Below are 25,689 nucleotides of genomic sequence, written 5' to 3'. Positions count from 1 at the left end.
GCTGTTTAATAGTACTTATAAAGCACATATTAATGCCTTATTCTGAATGACCACATTCTACATCCCTTAATCCTACTCAATACCTAAACTTAACCTTAATAGGATACCTAAACTGACTATTAATAAGCAGTAATTAGGGATTTATTGAGGCAAACGTCGTAGTTAATAGTGAGAATTGGACCGACCCTAATCGAACCATACAAATCATACGTAATGAACTTGTGAAATTGATGCATTGATTTTTTCCCCATTCCTCAGGCTGCAGCATCTGTCACTCATATGATGCAAACTGATGGCAAACTATGATGCAAACTGAAATCTTTCTGCAAAGATGTTGGATTGATAAACAAGAAATCAAATGGAACAGGTCCAGCCATTTGGCTCTTCTGTCTTTGTTAGTCTCTTTACATGAAGTACATCATCCTAAACAGTGTGCTTTATTCATGTAGGCATAATCGTTTATTAAAATGGACGTCTTTACATTTTGTACATTCCACCCACACCGGCATTGATTTACAAAGCAACAAACAGTTATTAATACAGTATGTACACACCAGTATCCATAAAATACTTAAAGTGGATGCAAAGAGATGTAGAGGATTTCCATTGTTGCTCAAGCTGAAAAGTTTACAGTCTCACTTCAGACAGAAGGAAAAATTTGGTTGCACGTTTGACGAACGGAACTTTTTCTGGGAGAAACGCATCAGCAAATCAAAGCAAAGGCTAAATAGCACACATAAACTTTCCTACACCGGCATTTCAAGTGTGGAACTTGTGCTGGATCCACCGCCCAAGATTGTGTACAATAGTATTTAAATGAACTGTGTGACAAATTTGTTTGGATACAATTTACCATTATCCTTGCAGCCAATCATCACTATAATAAATTTTATATTTTCACTTGCTAAACTGTTTCTGTAAAAACAAAACATCAAGAGAACCAGTCATCCTACCGTTCCCTGGTTATAGCAGAGGACATTTTTAGTATGTATTAAGTAGTAAGCAGTGTTTCTTCTGTGCTTTTTTTCCCCTTCACTTTTTACGCCTTTAAAATTCCCACTATTTTCACTTTCACAGAGAAAATATTTCAGATACTTATTCAAATATGAGGTTACAGATTATTCTCAGGCAAAACCCTCTGCAGCCATTGCTACTACTGTGCTTCACCAAAAAACACAAATGTAATTGATCATGTTAAAATATGTTTTGATCTTTAAAATCACAGCTTAGCATTAAGACATGAGGACTCACATCCACATCACCACATGCATATGAGAAACAAACATTTTGGATGTTATAAGCAACTTTAGCATTTAGCTATAGCATGTACACAAACACAGCACAGCCTGAGTCCATTGGTTTGTTTGATATGGCAACCATTTTTTAACTAAATATCACTTTGTATCTTAAACTTGTCTTTAAAGGGAAATATCCGGCCAAATCAACCATGGGAAAGAGATGAGAGAGAGAGACAATAATATTTTTCTTGGGTTGTACTAATTAATCATAGACTTTCATTGCAGAATTTGACATTACTGATGTAACTTTGAAGTTACCCAGATCGGATTGTAGCCAGAAGATGAACATGGAAATTCTGGAAAATCTTCCCTTTTTATCTCAGAAAATTACTATTAAATGTTTTAAAAGAGCTATGATGACCACAAACCATATTCATGATGACATTATGAAAATAATTTGTTTTCTTTTTAAGCATTTCTCCCTTATATAAAAAGAATCATGATGCAATCACTTAAGGCTATAACCTGTCACTCTCTGAGAACAGAGCAAGTGACTTTGGTGTTTGTTTAATGAAAACTATTGATCGGCCGAATCGCATAAACCAATTTTTGATGAGTCTGCCCACAGGGAACAGATAGTCAAGACACTAGCATTTTGACCTAAAACAGTTTGCAAATAATAGTTAACATGGATACCACCCACTTAAAAGCTAAATATTTCAAGACAGCCACTGGACCAGTCATAAGGCAATGCTAAAAAGATCAACCAGTGGGGGGGGGCGTTGATTAAAAAGTTCATATTCATTGTCAGTGTTGTGTGTATGGAATAAATAGTATCTCAAACTCCCAAACACTTATTTGTTGACTGACTCCCTCAAACACAGGGAAAGCAGTTCCTGCTCTTGCGAGGGCTCTGAACGGTTGCCCTATGCACTCAGCCTTCTCATGGGTGCGGTACAGGTGTAACGCCAGAATTTGTCGCTTGCCCCACAGATCAGCTTCATGTGTGATTGCTGCGGTGGGCATTTTCATGTTGGCGCTTTGGCAAGTCCAGGGCTTTCTTGGCCACACAGTGAATGTGGACCGGCGTTCCGCCAGGCAAGCAGGCGCAGTCTGGCTCGCTGAAGGTGTTGTGGCACAGCTGGCATCCCTTCTTTTCAGACACTAATATTGGGCCGCCTCGATACTTCAGCTGTGCAACACAGAATGCAGTGGTTAGTGGGTCAATGACATGCACTGTAGTGGTCAAGTATATATATATATATATATATATATATATATATATATATATATATATATATATGTATATGTATATGTATATGTATATGTATATGTATATTATACGTTATTCATGTTGGTTTCATTTGGTTTCGAAAACAAAATAAAATGTATACACTAAAATAAAACAAAATAAATCTACGGTTCCAAAGTTTGGGATCGGCATTACATTTACCAAAAGTGACAGGAAAGACATTTACAGTGTTACAAAAGATTTCTACTTCAAATAAATGCTGTTCTTTTGAACTTTCTATTCATCAAAAAGTCCTGAAAAACTCCAATCCATTTCCACAATTTTTTTGCAGCTGTTTTCATAATTGATAATAGCAAGAAATGTTTCTCAAGCATCAAATCAGCATATTAGAATGATTTCAGAAGGATCATGTGACACTGAAGACCCCGAACTTTTGAACAGTAGTGTATAGAGTACACAGACCAATCATTTAAAAAAAGTTTTACAAATATAAATTTTTTTTTTTACTTATTTCATACAAATATCATGAATTATTAAATTCACACTGCATGACATTTTTTTGCAACCTGAACTAATTTTGCCTCGCTTAAAATGAGATAATCTGACCTTTTTATGACAACTTATTGACCTTGACTTTACCATATGACTTTGATTTGTCAAACAAATATTGTCCAAAATAGTCAAGTTTCATTTATGTTCCCCCCCCCCAAAAAATAATAATAAAAGATTGTCAGACTACTATTTAGGTTCTATTTTCAATAATTTCATTCTTTTTATGTTTTTTCCCCCCTCTGATATCTAGACTAGTGGTCGACCGATATTGTTTTTTTGATGGCCGATGCCGATTTCTTAGAGAGCAGGGTGGCTGATGGCCGATATAAAACCGATATTTTTATATATATAGCCTATTATATTATATTATATTATATTATATTATATTATATTATATTATATTATATTATATTATATTATATTATATTATATATACACACACTTTATATTTATTATAATCAATATTTAATAAATTAGAAATAAATTAGAAAATAAATCTTTAAAATAAACATGCTTATACTTTAGATGGCAACTTCTTGAATCAAATGCACACTTCACAAGACATCACAGCTGGATTCGATTAAATATGCAAGGTTTGTGAAATTAAATGTTCATTAGATAATTGATTTTAAACATTAGATTTGTTTAAATGATGTAGATGCGCATTTGCTGAATGTTGACGGTAAATGAGAAAGTATTTTAGCCTGATTGTTTGCCTTTTCTGTTTCAAATAATATAAAAGGAAACGCTTCCAACACATCGGCCAATCAGAAAAACTTACCGGCCGATGCCGATATTTTAAAAATGCCAAATATCGGCCTTGGCGATATATCGGTGAACCACTAATCTAGACAGTTGTATCACCCTGACTTTTTTTTTTTTTCTTTATGCCCAGCAAAAATATCAAAATGAAATTTGACACAGAGACAGACAGACATGCGATTGAGGTTACTCTACAGGTAAAAATATAGAAGTGCCCGGCCCACTGTTTTTGCCTTTATTGAGATAGGATAGTATAGTATAATATAGAGAACTGATAAGACATGAAGTGGGAGAGAGGGGGGGACAGGATCAAGAAAGGTCCCTAAGCCGGGACTTGAACTCTGGTCACCCCGAACCAAAGCTACATGTCGAAGCACTGCCCACAAAACAGGCTCTGACATAAAAACATAATTCATGAGAACTCACCCTGTCATGCTGAAGCTGGAGGTTTTGTGCCCGGGCCAGCCCCACTGCAACCTGGGAAGTGCAGCGTGCATGTACACTAGCCCTCAGCGCCCCACACAGGAAAGGACGGAGTAACGGTAGAGACCACTCCTCTGGAAGGAGCTTTAACACATGCACTGCGTCAAAATCCTCAGCATGTCGGTTAAGCAGGTCGACTGCTGCTATTGTTTGTGCCCCTCCCGGTATATCCGGGTCCAAGTAAACGCTCAAGAGTTGGTGGAAAAGCTTCTGACGGTAGGACCGGTCCTGAGATGCAGAGGCCCAAGAGCAGTATTCCTCAGCCGCAGGCGAGTCTTTGAGCTGGTGCACTAGAATGTGCAAGGCCTTGTCATGTTCTTCCAACTTTCCATGAAGTGTAGCTCGCTCAAGTAGCAGCAGCTCGGAGTCCTGAATTTTACCTACAAGCACAAGCAGATCAAACCATATTTTAGCTCTTAACACTAGGCATTAATATATATTCTGATTTCAATTTCAACTGCGATATGATAAACATAAAAATTTCATATGGCACCACTTTAAAAGACATAAAATCAGAATAGAAAAACAAACATCACATTGAAATAGTGTGGGGAAAACTAACAATCAATGCCTTTTGCCCACACTCTACTGCCATATAGTTACTCTATAAGGGGGTTCACACTTGTAAAAGGACCAGTTTAGAATTTTTTTCAAATTCAATTCAATTAATATTGTGTCAGTCCATTTTACATTCACCATTGTTTTTGGAACCCAATCAGCATGAATTTATTATTAGTATTATCATCACCATAGCCCTAACTATAAAACATTAAGGGAAGGAAATACATTTCTAATGTAATATTTTTGTACTACACAAATTATTATAGCCTATATTGAATTGTTTTTGTTGCTTTACAGTACAGTATTCCAGTACTAATATATTTGTCTTAATTGCTTTGCAGTAAAAACAGAGTTCCTTTAAGTTTCCGTGTATAATTGACAATGGATTCAATGTTTCTCATTCCAAATCTAGTGAAATGCTGTAAACCTCCGTCAATAGTAATGTTTGAAATTAAACAAAATGTAAAAACAAAGTGCTTTCTCAATGCACAGAGTTTGTGTTTAGCAGCATTATTGCAAAGCATTTATTGGTAACTGGTTTTATGCATAGATCAACACCTATCCGCTCAACTCTTACCTCTGCTGTTGGTGCCCTTTTCACAAAGGGACAATAACTTATACTGCAATCAAAGGATCAAATGTCTTGTGTATATTGGAGAAGAGGCACAGGCATCCAGCTACTGGGTACCTACCTAGTAGTAACTGGACTCTGCAGAGATTGGACTCTTTCAGTAACCGTTGTAGTTTCTGGCGAGCAGCAGACAGTTGTTCCTCATTGGCTGATGGTCGTGAGACCAAGCCCAGGACTTTGTCTGCATACAGCACGGCCAGATGTGTGTGATACTTCTCTTTCTGTAATAACAGACAACACACAAAAGAGTTTTTTCATACTGCGCTTAACCCCAGGATATCATCGTTCTATACACCAAAACAAGATTAGCACTGCATTGTGGTTTTTACCACGCATTGCAGTGCCAAACAAGTACAGCGAAGTTACAATGTTACACTAGTTGTTTAACAACAGACAACCAATCATGTGCCACATATTCACGTGCTTTGGACAGTCAAGGAAACACGGCGCACTGTATAAACAGTAGTTTCAGCATTTGAAAGGAAAAATGTCAAATGATGACAAAAATCAATTGGACTGAATTGGAGTGATTCTTACATTTATAGTCTGAAAAACCTATTCAGGATCAACTTGATACTTCAGTCGACTATATATACAGTAATCCGAGGATGAGCAATGCTAGAGTATTTATGTAAACAAAGGCATTCATCCAATCAGTAACCCAGAGTTTAGGAATGTACAGTATGAAACGTCAGTTTATAAACACCCAGGATTAATTGTAAACCCCGAGTTAATTATGAGCAATGTGAAACGAAGGAAGATAATCCAGGACTCCGTTTACCCAGGGTTTAGAATGATCCAGGGTTAACTAGCATGAAAAGCCCTAAAGAGTTGGGCAACCTTTTAGCATATAGTAGGTACAACACTTGACTAAAGAATCAATAATGCTTTCTTGGCAGTGGTGCCATTACCTGCAATTTCTTCTCTAGCACCAGGTGTTCCAGGTAGAGCAGAAGGGCCTGACTGTGTTTCTCCAAATATGCAATCACATCATTTGGGTTTAACTGCCCCATCTTCTCCTCTGAGGTAGGCCTTTTGGTGAAGATTTGCACACCAATCTGTAGGTGATCCAAAAGATAGAGACAGCTAGTCAATTACACCCTCTAGAATATTCTGTAGATGACCGATAAAGCTCCCTCTCACCTAAAATAGTTCATTACAATGAGGATGAAGTACACACCTTTTGATCTTTCTGTAGTGCCCAGTCTGCATGCCGCCACACAAGGTCAAGGTTGGAGCAGAAACTAAGAAAATCCACAACATATTCAAACAGATCTGGTCGTGTTGAGTCTTGGAGATCTCCATTGACAATCTTAACCCACATCTACAACAGGACAGGATCAAATAAAATTAAAACTCTTAATCATCCATTACCTGAGAGCACATCCAATTGTAAGGTTTTTAAATAGAACTGCATCTTGCTTAACATGAATATTCCAGGTAACACACACACACGCACCACCACCCTTACCTATTTACTACTGATTTATTACTGATACTTTTTAACTGGTCATGACACAAACTAAAACACTGTAATTATTTTACATTTAGACAGAGAAGATTGGGAAGCAATTTTATTACGCCAGTCTTATGGTGCATTCAAGTCATCTCGTAAAGATCGCATTTATGATCGCACATGAACGCCACCACAATGTCGTAAATGCAAGTGGGAAGTCTATGATTTTCTTTAAGCCCCAAATTTATCGAGTTGGGGGTGTGTCAGTGAGAAACATTGCGTAATACCACAATATTTAATGGTATTTAGCAGTGATATTGTCAGGCTTTTCTATTTACAGTGAAGTAAGCTAATTGCCTGCACAGAATATGATGGCATTATAATATAACAATGCAATAAAGTGTGCAGTGGTTCATAACTTAATTAAAAACATTTCTTTGTTCTTAATTTTCTAGAACTAGAGTTTAAGAACCTTGCTGTATTTTTTTTTTTTGTAATTAAGAGAAAGTACACCGCCATCTTACTCCGACGAAAGTGACTTGAACGCACCTGCTGTAAACTTCCCAGGAGAACCTGAACGCACCATTAACTTGGATAGACCGATACATCATCCAGGAAGATTAACTGGCCAATACGTGGCCATTAGAATATCAGTCTCGGTCAACATCTGCATCAGACTTCCTGACTAACAGAAGTATTTACTCTGCACAATGTCAGTTTGAAAATCTACAGAAAAAGCCTAATCAAATGGGTAGTGCATTTTCATGTTTCTATGAATTTAAGTAAATAATAGCATGAAAGTGATCATTAAAACTCTGCAAATGTGTTCATTTTATTTGCCACTTAAGTTGTATTTACATACATACACACACACACTACCATTCAAAGTTTCGGGTCAGTAAGATTTAAAAATAAATAAATAATAATAATACTTGTATTCAGCAAGTATGAATTATCTATTAAAAGTAATGCTACAAAAGATTTCTATTTCAAATAAATGCTGTTCTTTTAAAAGGGATAGTCCACCCAAAAATGTAAATTCTATCCTCATTTACTCACCCTCAAGTTATTTCAAACCTGTATGAATTTCTTTCTTTTGCTGAACACAGAAGATATTTTGAAGAATTTAGAAGAGCAGTTGTTGGGTCCCATAGACTTCATACTGGTTTGGAACAACTTAAGGATGAGTCAATTGTCATTTTTGGGTGAATAATCCTTGAACTTCCTATTTTTAAAAGAATAATTTTTCATGTAGCTGCTTTTCCACCGTTGGGCCAAACCGATCTCGTTGCTTAACGGTTCAATTCCGTGCCGGTCCGGCCCAGCCAGTACGGATATGGTTTCATTTTCCACTGTAGGGTTGATAATGGAGCTCTTTGGAATGTAATACAAATGCGTCAGTCGTTGCCTTGGTGATGTAAGAGTTTACACAAGGTATGAGATGCAAATAGCGACTGCATTATGGAGGAAGATCAGATATTTCTATTATTAACTTGTGTTTACTTCACTCAAATAGCATGCTTGGCGACTACAGAGAAACTGGTAGTCAGGCAACAGACAAGTGACCAATCCTAAGTGGCGATTTTCTTGGAACCTTTTAGTACGACGGTGGAAAAGTGGCTATGGTTTTCCGCAAAAATATTTAGCAGCACAACCATTTTCAACATTGATAATAATAGATGTAAGATAAAAGAAATGTTTCTTAAACACCAAATCAGCATTTTAGAATGCTTTCTGAAGCATCATCAGACACTGAATACTGGAGTAACAATGCAGAAAATTCAGCTTTTTCATCACTGAAATAAAATATCTCTTAAAATATATATATTGTTAATATTATTATATGCAGGTTGTAATGAACAATTGCCTGTTAGACTTAACTTTTTTTTTTCCAAACTGCAGGATGAATCAAAATATTTTTCTATGACCAACAGAATGCCAAAGAGGATGTCAGCAGAGCTTAAATTGTATTTTAATTCGGAAAATGCTTTTAAAATTTGCAGCACACATTTCCTAGCTTGTCACCACAATCTAAGGGTGTCACGATTTAGATTTTAAATCGAAATCGATCGAAAATAATGCTCAATCTCGATTATCGAATAAAAAAATGGAATCGTCGATGCTGCCACGCCCCCATGTCACGGCAGCTCGGCTTGCCTGTAATAGGTAAAACTCCTTTTCTCGAGAATATTGAAGCCTTTATTTTAAAACACATTGCAGCTGCACAGCGAGAGCATCATATCTCGTCTGAGCGAGCTGATTGTCTGTGCTGCGGCAACTGCACGAACCTATGGCAAGTTAGCAGTGGCGTACGGTCCAATGGGAGCGCATGGCGCCCTGCCAACCTCGAGCGCGCCAATTTGGATGCGGCTGGAGAGTGTAATTCACAAAAAACTCGCCAAAGGATTTTAGGTTTAAATCGACTGAAGCGAAGTACCTGATATGAGCGAAATAGCACGGCAAGGCAAAGCAGTACTCGTTCCCTTATCTCTAAGGGAACCGAGGTTACGCAAGTAACCAAGTAGCCTACGTTCCCTTACGAGAACGTTCTCTCGTACTGCGTTGCAAACGCTGTGGGAACCCAATTTAAAACGCCGTGCTATTCGCCTGTGACTGCTCTGAGGAGTCCAGGGAGCCCCGGGACTATAATAGCCAGGTAATAGGTTATATTGTTTAAGTTTCCAATTGACTGAAGATATAAGTTATTGTTACATTATGTTGTTAATAAACGTTTTAAATTTGACAATGTAGTGTGTGGTATTGCGAACAAAGGTCAGATATTATTATATTGCATAAAAGTCTTAAAATGGCATAGCTTGTGCTTTCAATAAATTTTTTTTAAATCGAGAATCGAATCGAACCGTGACTTTAGAATCGAAAATGTAATCGAATCGAGGATTTGGAGAATCGTGACACCCTTACCACAATCAGAATGTTCAATTAAATCCCACCTGTAAAGCAGCAGAATCCTGACCGTTGTAGTGATATAGAAGTCCAAGAGCATAATACCTGAACAAACAGAAACACCATTAACAGTCAAATCACACACATTAAGGAATGCCATAAGTTATTTAAACACTGTCATTTATTTAAGTTTTAAAAAAAGTAATGTACTGCCATGACAACTGCTGTGAATAATGGTTTATAAGACAACAACCAAAATTCAAAAAAACGTGAAGCTTCATCTTTTGCACTCTTAGCTTTCTTGCAAAAATAAACCGTCAAAACTTTATCAACAGCTACTCAAAGAAATACAAAAGCGAGTACCCACTTGTGATGCTTCTCCAGCCAGGGGGCGCTGTCTGCCAGAAGACAGGCGTTATCAGAGGCCAGCAAGTCCAGAAGACTCTCATGGCCAGTCTCTGCGTACAGCTTTAGCAACGCCGTATCTACGTCTTCACGGAAACCATTAGCGCTGTCGCTGCTGCGCACCTCGTGTAGGTAGCTGATGAGAAAACATTTGAAGCGCTGTACCTTCTCCTGGTCCCCCTGCGTCAGGTGGTTCAGGTCAGCAAATTCATGAAGTGGTGGATGGCAACGTGTGAAAGAAGAAGAAGCGGGCAGGAGCAGCGGATAAAGAGAGATCAGCTCCCGCACATCCAGCTGTCCTTTCCTGTGATGGGCATTAGATAAAGCAACATTATTATTATTATAACATGGTTTTTATTTTGTTAAAGTTTATTTTGCTGTATTATTATTTTAAAAAAACAATTCCAGCCACATTAAAATAAAATGAACACTACAGTGGAATCCTGTGTTGTTACTGTTAATTAAAACTAAAAGTATAAAAATTGTTTTTGCTAATTGCAATAAAATAAAAATATTAGATGAAACACTTAAAACAAAAAATGTTGCCATGGCAACTACATGAAATAAAATAAGTTTAAGCTGAAGTACTACAATGTATGGAAGCTTGTTTCCACCATAAAATAAAAAAGGTAAGAAAATGCACGATATCAGAATTGCACGCATTTGTAAGAATGTCAGACTTATTCAGAATTCATTACTCGCAATTATTTTTTTAAATGTTTTTATATCTCACAATTCTGAGAAAATAAGTCAAAATTGAGGGATTTAAACTCTTAATTGTGAGAAAAGGTTATAATTGCGAGATATAAAATTGTAACTGCGAGAAAGTCAGAATTTTTAAATATAACCTCATTTGTGAGCAATAAAGTCACAATTACAAGTTTATATCTCACAATTCTGAGAATTTATTTTTTTGGAACTGCAAGATGTAAACTCGCAATTATGAGGAAAAAAAGCCAGAATTGTGAGATAAAAAGTTGCAATTATCTTTAAAAAAAATGTTTTTTCCATAACAATGACTACAACTAAAAATGTATATAAAAAATAAAATAATACAATTCACAAAAGCACATAACAAAATTACAAAAACTTAAATTTAAAAGCTAATTAAAAATGTTAACAAATACTATATAGTAAAATAACACTGGTGGCAACTGTCCATTTGCTCAATTTTTGAAGATAAGGTTTAAAGATAAGGTTTTAAAGATAAGGCTATGTTTTAACATAGTGAATTATTCCAGATGTTCCTTCTTGTCATCTGAAATATTACAGTAGTACTTGCAATCTGTGATTCAAATGGGTTAATAGTTCATGCCATATGACAGATGTAGCAACTTAAAATACATGCCGAATTCAACATGGTGAATCCACTGATATTTACGTCAGCTATTTATTCAGCTATTAGACAAGTTTCTGTTCTCCAACCATTAGCATACGACGATTAGGGTCAGGTGCGCAGAGGGATAAGAAGCAATTAGCAAAGAAGTTAATTAACTCCATTCAGTCATCCTCTGAAACATCTGGGCCTGAGCAGCAATTAACAGTATTAATTGCATGACAAAATGATGTACTTCACCTAAAATGCTCTTTCGCTTCTAAAAACTGAAGCTGGCCAAATTGGATGAATCCTGCTTGTTGGAGAATTCTTTTGTGCAATATCTACAACATAAAAAGAGAAAATCATCAATTAAAATCCTTTCTCCATTGAGAGAAATACTCTTGTAGCTTACCATAGTCAGAACGGCTCGGCGTACCTGATATTTCTCTTTGGGAATGTTTCTCTGTGCGGCCTCGGTGAGGGTCAGGGCTTCCTCGACTCGATGGCTTGCCAACAGGTCTTGGATCTGACGCTCCAGAGGGAGAGGCACCAGAATATACACCGCTTTTGATGAGGCCAACACCACCTTACCTGAGAAATTAGAGGCTTTTTATAAAGTTGACAAAAAGACATTCACTGTGTGTTCTGCTCTTTGAGCACCACACTACTGTAAATGCTGCTTAAAGGGATAGTTCACCCAAAAATGAAAATTATCCCATGATTTACTCACCCTCAAGCCATCCTAGGTGTATATGACATTCTTCTTTCAGACGAATACAATTGGAGTTATATAAAAAAATGTCCTGGCTCTTCCACAATATGGAGCACTTTTAGCATGGATGGATGCGCTTTATGGACTTTAAAACAGAAACCGGCCATTCACTGGCATTATAAAGCTTGGAAGAGCCAGGACATTTTTAAATATAACTCCTATTGTATTCATCTGGAAGAAGAATGTCATATACACCTAGGATGGCTTGAGGGTGAGTAAATCATGGGCTAATTTTCATTTTTGGGTGAACTAACCCTTTAATTCCACAGAGTTGCAATGCAGGGTTCCCCATTGCATTGCAACTCTGTGGAATTAAAGGGTTAGTTGAGTGATGTAAAATGGATAACGTGTGTTTACATAAAACACCAATTTCACATCCATGGAAATAAATGCTTTGGCATAAAGAACAGCACATTCATAAGACATGAGAATGTAACGACTGATGGTGATTAAACTGCTGAAAAATAATCAAGCTTGTGATCTGCACAATAATGAGTTTTTGACACGGGACGTATGGTGACTGACCTGATCCGAGCTTGTCATAACACATTATATCAGATGCTCCTAAATAAATTGCCTTCACTACATTCTCTGCACTGCTTGCTTTATTAAATGTGAATGTGTCTGGTTTTCGCCCTCCCGATTCAAGCACTATCAAGCTTTAGCAAGACTTGACAGGAGAACATTTCCCTGCTGCTTTGTAGGGAAATTTACCTCAGCACTTCAGAGAAATCAATATTTGTAAATACTAGACTGCAGCACAAGCAATCTAAAGGAATACCAACTAAGACACTGGAGATCTTTATTTATATAGATTTTTCAGCTGCTTCTTTACTGTTTCTCCTACAGAATTTTGTTCTGAAACCATGTTGTGGATTTCTATCTTTAACTACATGTTCTTCTATAAACAATTAAATCAGCTGTACTGAATTAAGTTTTACTAACCTTACAAATTTGCATCTTTAACATTGCTTTCAAAAATAAGTTCTCCGCTCATCAGATGCGAGCTGATTCAGTGTGGAAATGAGTTGTCTGACTGATTCAGTCTGATCACAACTGAGATTGAGAATGACAGTCTGATTTGCTAATCAATATTGGATGAATGTGTATTTCAATGAAGAAAAGGCTGTGGCACATATACATATACATAGTTTTTCTTGGTTTACATGTTTACTGCAAATAATTTTTTTTTAAATTATCATCATGAGGGATTATAAATATTGCTTGTTTTTTGTATTATTATTATTTAAGCTAACTGAATAAACATTTACATCTATTCATTTGACTAATTAGTGTGAATTAAAGGGCACCTATTATGCAAAATTTTATGTTTGAACATAAATCATAAGCACTGTCTCAGAACAACCCGTTCTCAGATTTGAGGCAATGTGACGTACTTCTGCACAATCCCCGCCCATGACTGTTGACTGACACTGCAGTTTTAGCATTGACCCGCCCTGAGTGAGCTAAACACAGGAGCAGCTGTAGACAAGAATGTCTCCTTAGCGATTGAGGTGTTTTGTTGTTGGTTGTAAGAATCAGTGTTGGGGAAAGTTACTTTGAAAAGTAATGCATTACAATATTGCGTTACTCCCTTAAAAAGTAACTAATTGCGTTACTTAGTTACTTTTTTAGAAAAGTAATGCGTTACGTTACTTTTACGCTACTTTTTTTTTTTCACCTGGGCTGGGCTTGTTTTTTTTTTATAACAAAAAAAGTCATATTTTTGGGCCAAATGTAAAGACCCTTTCACACCAAAAGTGAAATAATAAGCCTCAGGCTGAAGGAAATGCAGATTCACGAGTGTACAGTAGAGGGCGCCGGTCAAACAAACCTTTCAGCTGTTCTGGATAACAGAAGAATAAATGCAGGAGAAAAAAAGTTTAACACTTTGCCAATTAAAAATGTTTTTTAAATGTAATTTAATTTACTTTTTTTTTTTTTTTTTTTTTTGCTTATGGTTTAACTCAGGGGTCACCAAACTTTTTTCTCTGGGGGCCACATTATCGTTCCTGACTGTGATGGGGGGGGCCGGGTCAGCTATATAACATAGAATTGTACGACCCAGACCAAAATGACCACCAGCAGGCCTCATTGTGTAGTAGAGATACTAGTATGGCACAGCCATCCCCACTACTATATCCACACTACTATATCAACACTTGATTCCTGGCACATATTTGTTTATCTTTACTAGTGGTTTGCAAATGTAGTAATCGAGTCTTCACACTTTGTTTTAATTAAAGTTATTCTTCACTTTTAAAAAAAATCATTGGTCCACTGTTCTTTGAAAACTCTGCACTCTCTATTAGGGGTGGAACGGTACACAGAAGATGCGGTTCGGTTCATACCTCGGTTCAGACATCACGGTTCGGTACGAGTTCGGTACAATGGAGGGAAAAGCAAAACAAAAATGCAGAAGGCTTGTGCATGTCTCAGGCTGGACCACCAAAGGAAAATAAATTACTTAAGCCTTGTATTTTTTTTAAATAAGTTTTATTAATAAAGTAAAGGCAGAGAACCAGTTTATTTGTAGTGCAATGACAATAGTTTTGTATAATTAGTTTATTAATTAAATTAATAAAAAGACCTGGAGATATGTTTGGTAATTGTACCTGAATGAATTGAAAATTAATTTGCTACATTTCAGATTAATATATTTGTTTTCTTTAAAATTTTAATTAACAGTAACTTAAACACTTCGCAGTTTGAATGATGTCCTGTAAAAACTAAATGACGGATTATGTTTTTATGTTTCCACTGTTCGATCATGCCCGCGCCTCACTCACACACACACACAAATATAAGTAAACACTTTGCGACTTTTCGATCGCACCTACACCTCTCTCTCAACATATTCCAGCATTGCAATCTTTACATTGCAGCCTGCTTCAGAGCTTCAGAGCTAAGGCGGAGCTACAGATTAGGTGTCCCTAAAGAACCTGTGTATCTAACAGTTGTTCCGCATTGCATTAATTAATTTGCACGCAAGTTTTATTTATATTTATATAATAGGCCATGACGACTTTTGGGGATTGCCTCATAGGGCCGGTTCAAGTAGTGGGGGGCAGAGGGGCTGGGGGGCCAGTCAAAAGGGGGTGGCGGGCCTGAGTCGGCCCGCGGACCTTAGTTTGGTGACCCATGGTTTAACTGAATCATCAAAGGTCAGTAGCAGGTACATTGGTCAATAAATTGAGATTAAATGCATACAAATGTATGTTTTATTTAAAGGAACACTCCACCGTTTTTTGAAATAGGGCTTATTCACCTTCTTTCCTACATTTAGATAGGTGGGCAAATGCATTTTTGTCTCAGTGCATGCATTGTTTTAGTTTGACAGGGTCGGCGCTAGCTTAGCTTAGCAGAATGAATGGAATCCTTTGTTGCCAGCTAGCATGTCCTGAGTAAAAGTGATATACATTTTTTTTAAAACCCACCTAATTACTTCTTGTGGCTTGCGTATTCACAACAAGTACAAGTAGCGATGCAGATTAACACTAGGCGATTTCCTATGCAGATATTGACTTGGGACTATAATAGGGGGAAGCACAGGTGAAGCACAGCTACTTGGGCGCAGAGATATCACTCCCAAGTAGCAGTGCTTCGCCTGTGCTTCCCCCTAATATAGTCCTTAATATATAAGTCAATATCTGCCTAGGAAATCGCCTAGTGTTAATCTGCATCACTATTTGTACTTGTTGTGAATACGCAGGCCACAAGAAGTAATTAGGTGGGTTTTTTAAATGTTTTATATCACTTTTACTCAGGACATGCTAGCTGGCAACAAAGGATTCCATTCATTGTGCTAAGCTAAGCTAGCGCCGACCCTGTCAAACTAAAACAATGCATGCACTGAGACAAAAATGCATTTGCCCACCTATCTAAATGTAGGAAAGAAAGTGAATAAGCCCTATTTCAAAAAACGGTGGAGTGTTCCTTTAACATATTTAGTTAGGCTATTGCACGTTTGCGTAATATTCTGATTCTGCATTTCACTGATTTTATTCATTTTAAGGAATATTGAATATTTTTTTGTGCAAGTGAGATGAGTAAATGCCTTCTCATATTTAGTCTAGAACTACAATAACCATCATGTTTACACACAACGCCTCAGCACCTCCTTTTGTCTCAACATTGGGACAAGAGCTGTCAGTCAATAAATGGGAAAACAAAGTAACTTGTGTTACTTATTTGAAAAAGTAACTCAGATATTTTGTTGTAAATTTGAAAAGTAATGCGTTACTTTACTAGTTACTAAGTAAAAGTAATCTGATTACGTAATTCAAGTTACTTGTAATGAATTACCCCAACACTGGTAAGAATGAACATAGCAGTCGTCATTTACTCTCGTTTTTTTTCCTCGAGGATGGATCTGTAAAAACTGTTCGAGATCCAGCTTACAGTCTCTCAGAGCAATAGGCCTAACCTTACTGATCACGGCAGTAATGGAAGGGAGAAGGCGCACTTTATTACAGTTCGTCAGAGTTGTATTGCGGATATAAAGTTGACCAGTTTAAGCACCCACTGAAAAGGCATAAAGTCTGTATATATTTGTTTACTGTTAGTTGTAACGATTGATTTTGTGTAATTCACTGTGTATGTTGATGATAATGAAAGGGAGGGAGAGAGTTTATGGATAAGACTTTAATGCGCACTTCTTATACTGTGTTTATGCAGCTCTTACAGTGATTTTCTGGAGTAAAACTGACGCTTCATCTTTTGTGTGATGTACAATAAACTCATCATTCAGAGCTACAACAGGCTTACTAATAGTGGATAAAAGCAAGATGAAAAATAAGTTATAACCGTAATTAAACTAAACTATACCTGTTCCATCTCCATACAGCATATATTCTCTGGCTCTGTGGGCATTATTGTCCGACTCCGGGTCGAAATGAACACCGCTACTGAGAGAGTTTGTTTTGATATTATCAGATGAGATTGTCCTGAGCGCGAGCTGGCGAGGCTCCGCCTCCAGTGTGGCAGCAGCAGCTCATTTGCATTTAAAGTGATACACACTAGTTTGTTAATCTACTTAAAAGATGCAGTACAGGAGATGTGTTAGTTCTGACTAACACATGTGGCCAAACACATGTGGTAGTTTGTGGCCAAAACTAATGAGCAACATTATTAACACAATGGACCATTCAAAAAGGCAACCGTCTGAGGAACCGAAATATAGACGGACTCAGACCCCGAATCGGCGACGACAGGAGACAAACAACCACCTCCTTATTTTCTGCGTTATTGTTAGAGTATTATAATTACCATTACATCAATGCAGATTTAAAGTTAACGCTAATTTAAACTGTCTGTAAACAAACTCAGACTTTTCTTTTTGTCAAATTCAATTTAAATCTCCAAAATATGTACGTTAATAGCTAGTTATACTGATTTTGAAACACTTAACTGCTTTATAATGTAACGTTAGCAGACAGACACCGAACGCTATGTAACTATTGCTTTCCTACTGATACAGTAAGTTGACGTGCTACAATTTCTTTTACAATGTTACTTTTTCTGTAAAAGGTGTACTTGTGGTAAATGTGCAAAGATGCACACAGAACGCGAGAACATATGCTGCAATTAAAATTCCGAGGTAAACTTGTAAAACTATGAACTATAGGAACTCCAGCATCTTTGAGCAGTAGCTTCTTTGAAAAACCGGCATTGAACTGTGCCTGATTGACGAAGCAGTCACTTGTGAAATATGCAGAACAGACGGTTAAGGTCGAACTAAATTGCTGTGGCGTTTCTAAATAAATAAACATAAGCCACTGTTCTCTTATATTAATGTTGTTCGGAAGCCTGTGCAATGATGTAGTTTCCTGACAGTGGGCAGTGCTCGGGGTGGGAACTGAAGGCGGTGACTGAGTAGTTCTGACATCACATTTATACGGAAGTCACAATGGCTCGTGAAAAGGCACAGCTACTTTATGCAGACTGTGTGCATTTGTCTGTGGATTGACTGTTTTGAAACTTATATGGTAGTTTCACAGCCCCTAGACCTCTGTTATCATTAAAAAAAAGCCAGGAAATTTCAGTTTTGACAATATGGGACCTTTAAACTGAAATGGGTCATACCATTGATATTACCAGAGCACTGAGCAGTTGAAGTAAATATAAAACTCGGCTCAAACGGGCTCATACAAGGACACAGTTATTGCATGGATGGAGCAAGAACAATCTAATGCAAGTTAAGTGTCTAAAATGCACGCACACAATTCAGTTGAATGTTAAAGCTTGCCCTCTTTAACAATGCAGTTAAACTAAAAGTACAAAGCAAACTTTGTAAGAAACTGAAATACACTAAACATAAGAAACAGCAGTGAAATAAGATGAATTATCTGTTAATCAGATGCATGTAAAGCTATAGCAACAATAGGCTCTTTTCAGTAGAATGAAAAAAAAAGCATTTTATTTAACATTAACCCCTACCCCACTTAATTTTTTTTTACTGGCATTTTTCTATTCATATTGTTTTAATCCCTCAATTCTTTGATCAGACCTCTCACTCTTTTGTGTTTGTGCCCTTTTTTAAAAAAAAACATTCAAATGATCTTACGTGGACTTTTCAAAATTAGTAATGAAACAATCGCTCTTAGCAACAGGGATAACGTTAGCTAATATGTTTGCTTAGCATAGTGTCAAACAACAATTTATGAAATTAATATAATGTTTTGCTCTAAAATCACTATATATACAAACACACGTCAGTCGTGTTTGAAATAACTTGCTTCAGTGGTCCAATGTTGCTTCTTAAAAGTGAGACAGAAAATATTTAATTTTATAAAAATGATATATACTCTGATACAGCCTATGTCGATTAGCATTGCATTATAGATATACATCATTCTTACGAGAATACCTGAGATGGCTTGAATAACACAGATAAACAGATCATTGCAATCGTGTTTATTTTTCATTAGTCAAAACATCTCTCTGTATCTGCATGTTATTCAGCTGTAGGGATATCTGATGCCCATATAAAGGGTTTCCTATAAGGGTGCCCTCTTGCTTCCAGTATGAATGAAACCGAAATGACGAGAGTGTTTTGCGCTCCATATTGCTGACTTATTTTAGATAAAAATTGAAATCTATACTAAAGTACTTTGTAACGTAGTAAATGGAGTAGTTTTTCAACAAACTACGTATTTACTCTTACTCAAGTCATTATTTTCCAGCACTTCTACTTGATACTCAAGTATCAACGGTTTTCTGAGGTGCTATGAAGGAAAGGGACCTTAAAGGGATAGTTCACCAAAAAAAAAAAAATCTTGCCATTATCTACTCACCCTCAAGTTGTTACAAACCTGTATGAATTTCTCTCTTCTGCTGAACATACTGTAAAAGAAGATATTTTGAAGAATGTCAGTAACCAAACATTTGATGGGCCCCATTGACTTCCATAGTATTTTTTTTTTTCTCATACTATCGTTCAGTCAATGGGGCCCATCAACTGTTTGGTTACCCATATTCTTCCTTTTGTTTTGCTTTTTTGTTTGTTTAGCAGAAGACAGAAATTCATAAAGGTTTGGAACAACTTGAGAGTGAGTGAATGATGACAATTTTAATTTATGTCTGAACTATTGCTTTAATTTCCAAACAATGTTCTTCTTTAACCGTGAATACAGAGTAAGGGGCCACGTTTTTCCATTTCATTGCCCTACACTACTTTTCCACAGTTTTTTAAAGTAACATCTAACGTAACGTATACGCAATGTAACGTCCTAACGCTAGATGGACGTCTTTAACCGTTTGAATTCGCATCTTTTGCAGTGTCTGGCACATGTAACAGAATAAAAATAAATAAATAAAAGATTCGTTCCACTGACCCAGGTCTTGTGTTTTTACCAGCAAAAATGCGGTCTGTGTGAACCGGCCCTAAGGGTGAAATAATGCAAAATGTATGGGAATACACTCTTACCTTCAAAATCCTGCAGAAGGTGTCCATCTCTGAATGACAGTGTCTGTTTGAGCTGCTGGTCCAACATGCTGTGAACGGTCACAAAGCTTTCATCCAGCGCGACCACATACGGGAAACACACAGCCGCCGCGATCACACTCTCGGACCAGCTCACCGGAGCACGCTGAGATATGCCTTCTGCATTAGCAAACATCCCTGACAGATAAAGATACAGAGAGATGCATGACTCATCACAAATGATCACCATGAGTACAGTCACAGCAGAGAAGACAGCTTCATATCTCAGGTGGGCTGTGGCTGAACTTATAATAAAAAGCACAAACAAAAAAATACCAGACAGTCGCCATAGAAAATGTATGATACTCCTCAGGGTCACATAAGGAGTCATTTCCTCCAAAACATTTAGGTTTACAAAAAAGTGATTTTCATCAGACTCTTGTCTTATATAGAGTGCAGCAGGGATGACATTTTTGTAGACCAAAACCAGGAAACGAGTTCCATCATTCTGCAATCAACCAACCGTGTTGGGGGTAACGCATTACGAGTAACTGGAGTTACGTAAATCAAATTACTTTTTTCAAGTAACGAGTAAAGTAATGCGTTACTTTTAAATTTACAACAAATTTTCTTTTTCAAATAAGTAACGCAAGTTACTTTAATTTCCCATTTACTGATTAACACCTCTCTGAGGCGTTGTGTGCGCTGTGTAATGAATGTTTACACCACCGCGGTTGTGGCTATTTGTAGTTCTAGACTAAAGTAAATGCGAGCATGCATTTACTCATTTCAATTCCACAAAAACAGATTCATTATTCCTCAAAATGAATAAAACAGTGAAATGCTAACTCAGAATACTATGCAAATCTGCAATAAGTAATATATATAATTAATGTATTTAATCTCACTTTATTGACCAATGACTTTGCTGCTGACCTTCGATGATCTAATTAATAATAATAATAAATTCATTACATTTATATAGCCTAGCGCTTTTCTCTGCACTCAAAACGCTTTACATAGAAGGGGGAATCTCCTCAACCACCACCAATGTGCAGCATCCACCTGGATGATTAAACCATACTAAGCAAAAATGACTTATAAACACATTTGTGTTTCATTATTTTATATTTTTATTGCTGAAGAAAGTGTGTTAACTTTCTTTTCCTGCGTCCTATTCTGCTGCAGTTCGAAAAGGCGGCAGAGCTGAAAGGTTTGTTTGAGCTGTGCTCTCTACTGTACAGATGCGAATTTGCATTTCCTTCAGCCTGAGGCTTATTATTTCACTTTTGGTGTGAAAGGGCTTTTACATTTGCCAAAAATAGAACTTTGTTATTAATAAACAAACAACCAAGCCCAGCCCAGGTGAAAAAACCTAATGCATTGCTTACCATAAAACAGGCATGTGAACGCAGCTAAAGATAAAAAGAAGGTAAAACCTGACCGATACAATACTAACATTTATGGTTGTCCTAATTTCTTGGCTTTCAAACTTTAAACCATTGAGCTTTCATTTTGGCGGACAACCAAAGGGAGGCCATAACGCTTCTCTTTGTTGATAACAGATTTATAAACGATTCTCATTATGAATTCGGTAAGATGGTTGGCAAGTGCACATGTTGCATTCCTTAATGCAAATCATAAGTGACTCAAACGCACATAGCACTAGCAGAGTGGCATTTACTGTGGATCTAAACAGAAAATGAACACAATGTTGTTCTTTACTCTGAAACATGCAGCGCATCAGACTATACATTTATATAATTACATCACAACCGTTGCATTCTGATGATTGCATTAAACCAAATCACATTCTCACAACAATACATTGTCAAAATTCATTATAAAAAAGTTACCAGGCAACTGGCGAGTAACACCGTTTCACCGGTGCATCGATTTTTACTTGCATTTGGCACCTCGAACCATGGCAAACCACGGCTCGTGCAGCGCTGTCAAGAAGCAATCCGTGCATGAAATAAATGTATTAGAAAACGTAACATTTTGCAGTTTATTTAGTGATTAAGGCCATTTCGTGATTTTAATCATCATACAGTTACCAACCACACACACCCCCCCAAACATTTTTTCTTGGATTTACGCGTGGAATTCGCGTTGGTGAACTTTTTAGGTCGGAGAATACGGAAAAATCATATTAGTTACACATGATAAAAAGTAACACAATTTTCTACTTTTTTTAGGGAGTAACGTAATATTGCAATGCATTACTTTTAAAAGTAACTTTCACTAACACTATCAATCACTACTAGTCCACCTTTACACCACCTCAACTCTAACTTCTAACAGGGCAAATGTTTTTTTTTTAATAAAGACTGAAAGAGTTATGGGATGCTTAATTGCAGTGCCGTGGTTTAGTTTGTTTATAACGTTCATTCAGCTTTTTACTTGATTAATGAAGATTATCATGATGGAAAAAGCGTGTAAGAATCATAAACTTTTGCTTGTCGCAGATCTTATTTTCTGCAACAATCAGAGTTTCTCCAAAAGTCAATGGAAAAAATGTTTTGGGGTTTTTGTTGAGGAAACCAGCAGGGTGATGCTAACTTCTGGGTTGTTCTACAAAAACACACCATCACTGCAGCACTCTAATTTTTCACTAAACACAAATTATAGAATGAGAGTAATATAATCTAGATTTTCTATAGACATACATTTAAATGTATATTACTATCTCCTGAACCATTAAACTGATGACGGCAAAGAAAGAAAATCAGTGGGAAAAAAGGTAAAATATTTTTTTTTAAGAAATTCACTTTTAAAAATTCACCACAGATCTGATTCTGTGTAGTGTAGATCCTCAATGTCACTGATGACTAATATGCTTCAATAGGGCAAATAAAAGCCTAATGCTGGTGCTAGCTTTTAATGAATTGGGAATAAAATTGGTGGAAAAAATGAACACGTGTACTGATCAGTGTTGTGTTCGGTCATGTAACTCACCAAGCCCGCCTGGGCCAGCCAGAAGAAACTCTTCCCGGCCGATCCTCTTAACAATGGGTTTCCTTTCTTCACAGTCATAAGGGAACAGATCCTGAGAGGCTCCTGTGCTGTAGTTCAGAATCATATACTGTGTGGACAGGGCAAGACAGATATTGTACCCGTCCAGGCTCAGGGCACAGGGCTGTTCTGGTGTGGTCACTTCCTTTAACATTTGCACTCTGTCCTCATGGACAGAACATATCTGGACTGCCCGTCTGCGTGCCAAAACCACCGCCATTTCCACACAGAACGCATCCCCCGTCACCGGATTCTCGTTGATACAAAACGCAGTCACACCTTTGAGCTTAGTGCCACCAAAGGGGACAAGCTCCAGGGTAACCATGTCCACAACAGTGATGGTTGAATCACAGAGGACGATTAGACGTTCCAAAGCAGAGGCGGCCTTCAGTTCTGCTACCGGCTTCTTCAGGCCCAGGTATTTGTGGAGTAGTTTCTGGGCTTTGTAGGCCAGCTTACCTTTGGCTGTCGTGTGCTCCTCTAGTATGAAGTGATGGATGAAGCAGTCATTGGTGCCCAGGTACAGATGTTGGCCACAGCACTCAATGCATTCAATGTTTATCCGCACTTTTTCGCCCATCAACTGCTCCCGCTCCACAGCGGGAACCAGCTCAAAAGCTTTCACGCTCATGGTGCCACCCACATCTACCGTGGGAGAGAAAACAGAAACAAAATCTGAGTTTAGACTTACACTGGCAACAAGTTTGAGCAATATTATAAGGAATATTGGTAACACTTTACAAAAAGGTTCATTAGTTAACACCTTAGTTAACATGAACTAAGAATGAACAATACTTCTACAGCATTTACAACATTTACTAATATATTATTAAAATCAAAGGTTGTATTTGTTAACATTAGTTAATACACTGTGAACTAACATGAATAAACAGCTGTATTTTTATTAACTAACATTAACAAATTTTCATAAATACTGCAACAAATGTATTGCTCATTGTTAGTTAAGTAATGTTAACCGTATTGTAAAGTGTTACCAGAATATTATATTGGGTAACACTTTACAATAGGGTTAGTTAACAACCTTAGTAAACATGAACTAAGAATGAACAATACTTCTTCAGCATTTATTCATCTTAGTTAATATTAATTTCAACATTTACTAAGACGTTAATAAAATCAAAGGTTGCATTTGTTAACATTAGTTAATGCACTGTAAGCTAACATGAACAAACAATTAACAGCTGTATTTTTATTAACTAAAATTAACATAGATTAATAAATACTATAACAAATGTATTGCTCATTGTTAGTTAATACATTAACTAATGTTAACTACTGACACGTATTGTAAAGTGTTACCTAATATTGCTGTACAACAGTACAAGCCTAAACTAAAGCTTTTGTTCTCTTTTCCACATCTTCAGTAAGAGAGGAAACAAACAAAATCTTCAGTTACTTTAGACTTGCACTGACAACAAATATGAGCAATATTATGAAGCATTTTATGAAGACATTAGATTAATAATACAAATAATACAAAGAATTTTAAAAAGATGAAGTAGACAAAGATGTACTTAATTCGAATAATGAGATATACACCTTTGGGTGCCTCCATGTAAACAGAAACACAAAAATGGTTTCTTAAAGCCACTTATTGGTATAATTCTATAATAAGAGAATATTCTAAAGCAAGAAATCACAGTTCTGACAGTCAAGCACAAAACCAGGTGCCCATTATTAACCTGTGGTTTGTATTACACACAGGTGCATTAGTACTAGGCTACTTATAGACCTACACTATCAGCTTCATTTAAAACAAATAAGACATTTCATTTCAGTATTAGAAAGTTATTCACAAGATAATTGTCTGTCCAACCTGCCAAAGGCCACGCTAGCAAAACATAACAAGATTCATCAACATTTAAACACTTACTCGATTCCTCTTTCAAGCACCAACACCTGCTTCACAACCACGCAAACAGCCCAGTATGAGCATTTATATGAACGACAGACAGTGCTTTGATTACGGGTGATCATGGGAGTGTGTTTCAAAACCTAGTGAGATGCCTATCTAGACAGCATTATTGGGGGAAGTTTTCCAAACGTACGCACCTATTATGCCATATTAAAAGCTGTGCTGGAAGACAGCTCGCTAGGTTTTAAAACACAGCCTTCGTGTTTGGTCGTGTGTGTGTGTGTGTGTGTGTGTGTGTGTGTGTGTGTGTGTGTGTGTGTGTGTGTGTGTGTGTTGCGGCATGCAGACAGCGCAGGTGACGCGACAGGTGATGTGAAAGAAAGCCGAGCGCATATCGTACCCCAGCCTTGGCCAGTGCGGTCCTGATTTGAGAGATGGCAGCGTATTCACGGCCTGCCAGTTTCATTCACACTCCACCTCCCTCTCTCTTTCTCTCTCCTCCTGCTGTAGCGCTTCCTGTTTCTCCGCCGAAATACATCC

General features: G+C 37.1%; 1 protein-coding gene across 2 annotated transcripts; it reads right to left on the bottom strand.

The window, feature by feature from the left end:
* Positions 1–436: 436 nt before the first annotated feature.
* On the bottom strand, positions 437–25,679 carry tgfbrap1 (transforming growth factor, beta receptor associated protein 1). Of its 2 annotated transcripts, none has more exons than XM_082136771.1 (12): positions 25,550–25,679; positions 23,217–23,918; positions 20,262–20,456; positions 11,999–12,153; positions 11,821–11,903; positions 10,207–10,548; positions 9,887–9,944; positions 6,660–6,803; positions 6,391–6,537; positions 5,541–5,700; positions 4,231–4,667; positions 437–2,430 (listed from the first exon to the last, which is right to left on the bottom strand). In XM_082136771.1, exons 2-12 carry the CDS (start codon positions 23,902–23,904, stop codon positions 2,239–2,241), a joined length of 2,601 nt encoding a protein of 866 aa, XP_081992897.1. In that variant the 5' UTR covers positions 23,905–23,918; positions 25,550–25,679; the 3' UTR covers positions 437–2,238. The 2 variants fall into 2 exon arrangements, with proteins under 2 accessions (XP_081992897.1, XP_081992898.1); XM_082136772.1 differs by lacking the exon at positions 25,550–25,679 and adding an exon at positions 25,168–25,464.
* Positions 25,680–25,689: the final 10 nt, after the last annotated feature.

This window comes from Leuciscus leuciscus (genome assembly GCF_965113295.1).
Source record: "Leuciscus leuciscus genome assembly, chromosome: 14".
Taxonomy (NCBI): domain Eukaryota; kingdom Metazoa; phylum Chordata; class Actinopteri; order Cypriniformes; family Leuciscidae; genus Leuciscus; species Leuciscus leuciscus.
The sequence above is the reverse complement of the archived record's forward strand: the minus strand, read 5'-3'. Positions and strand labels throughout refer to the sequence as shown.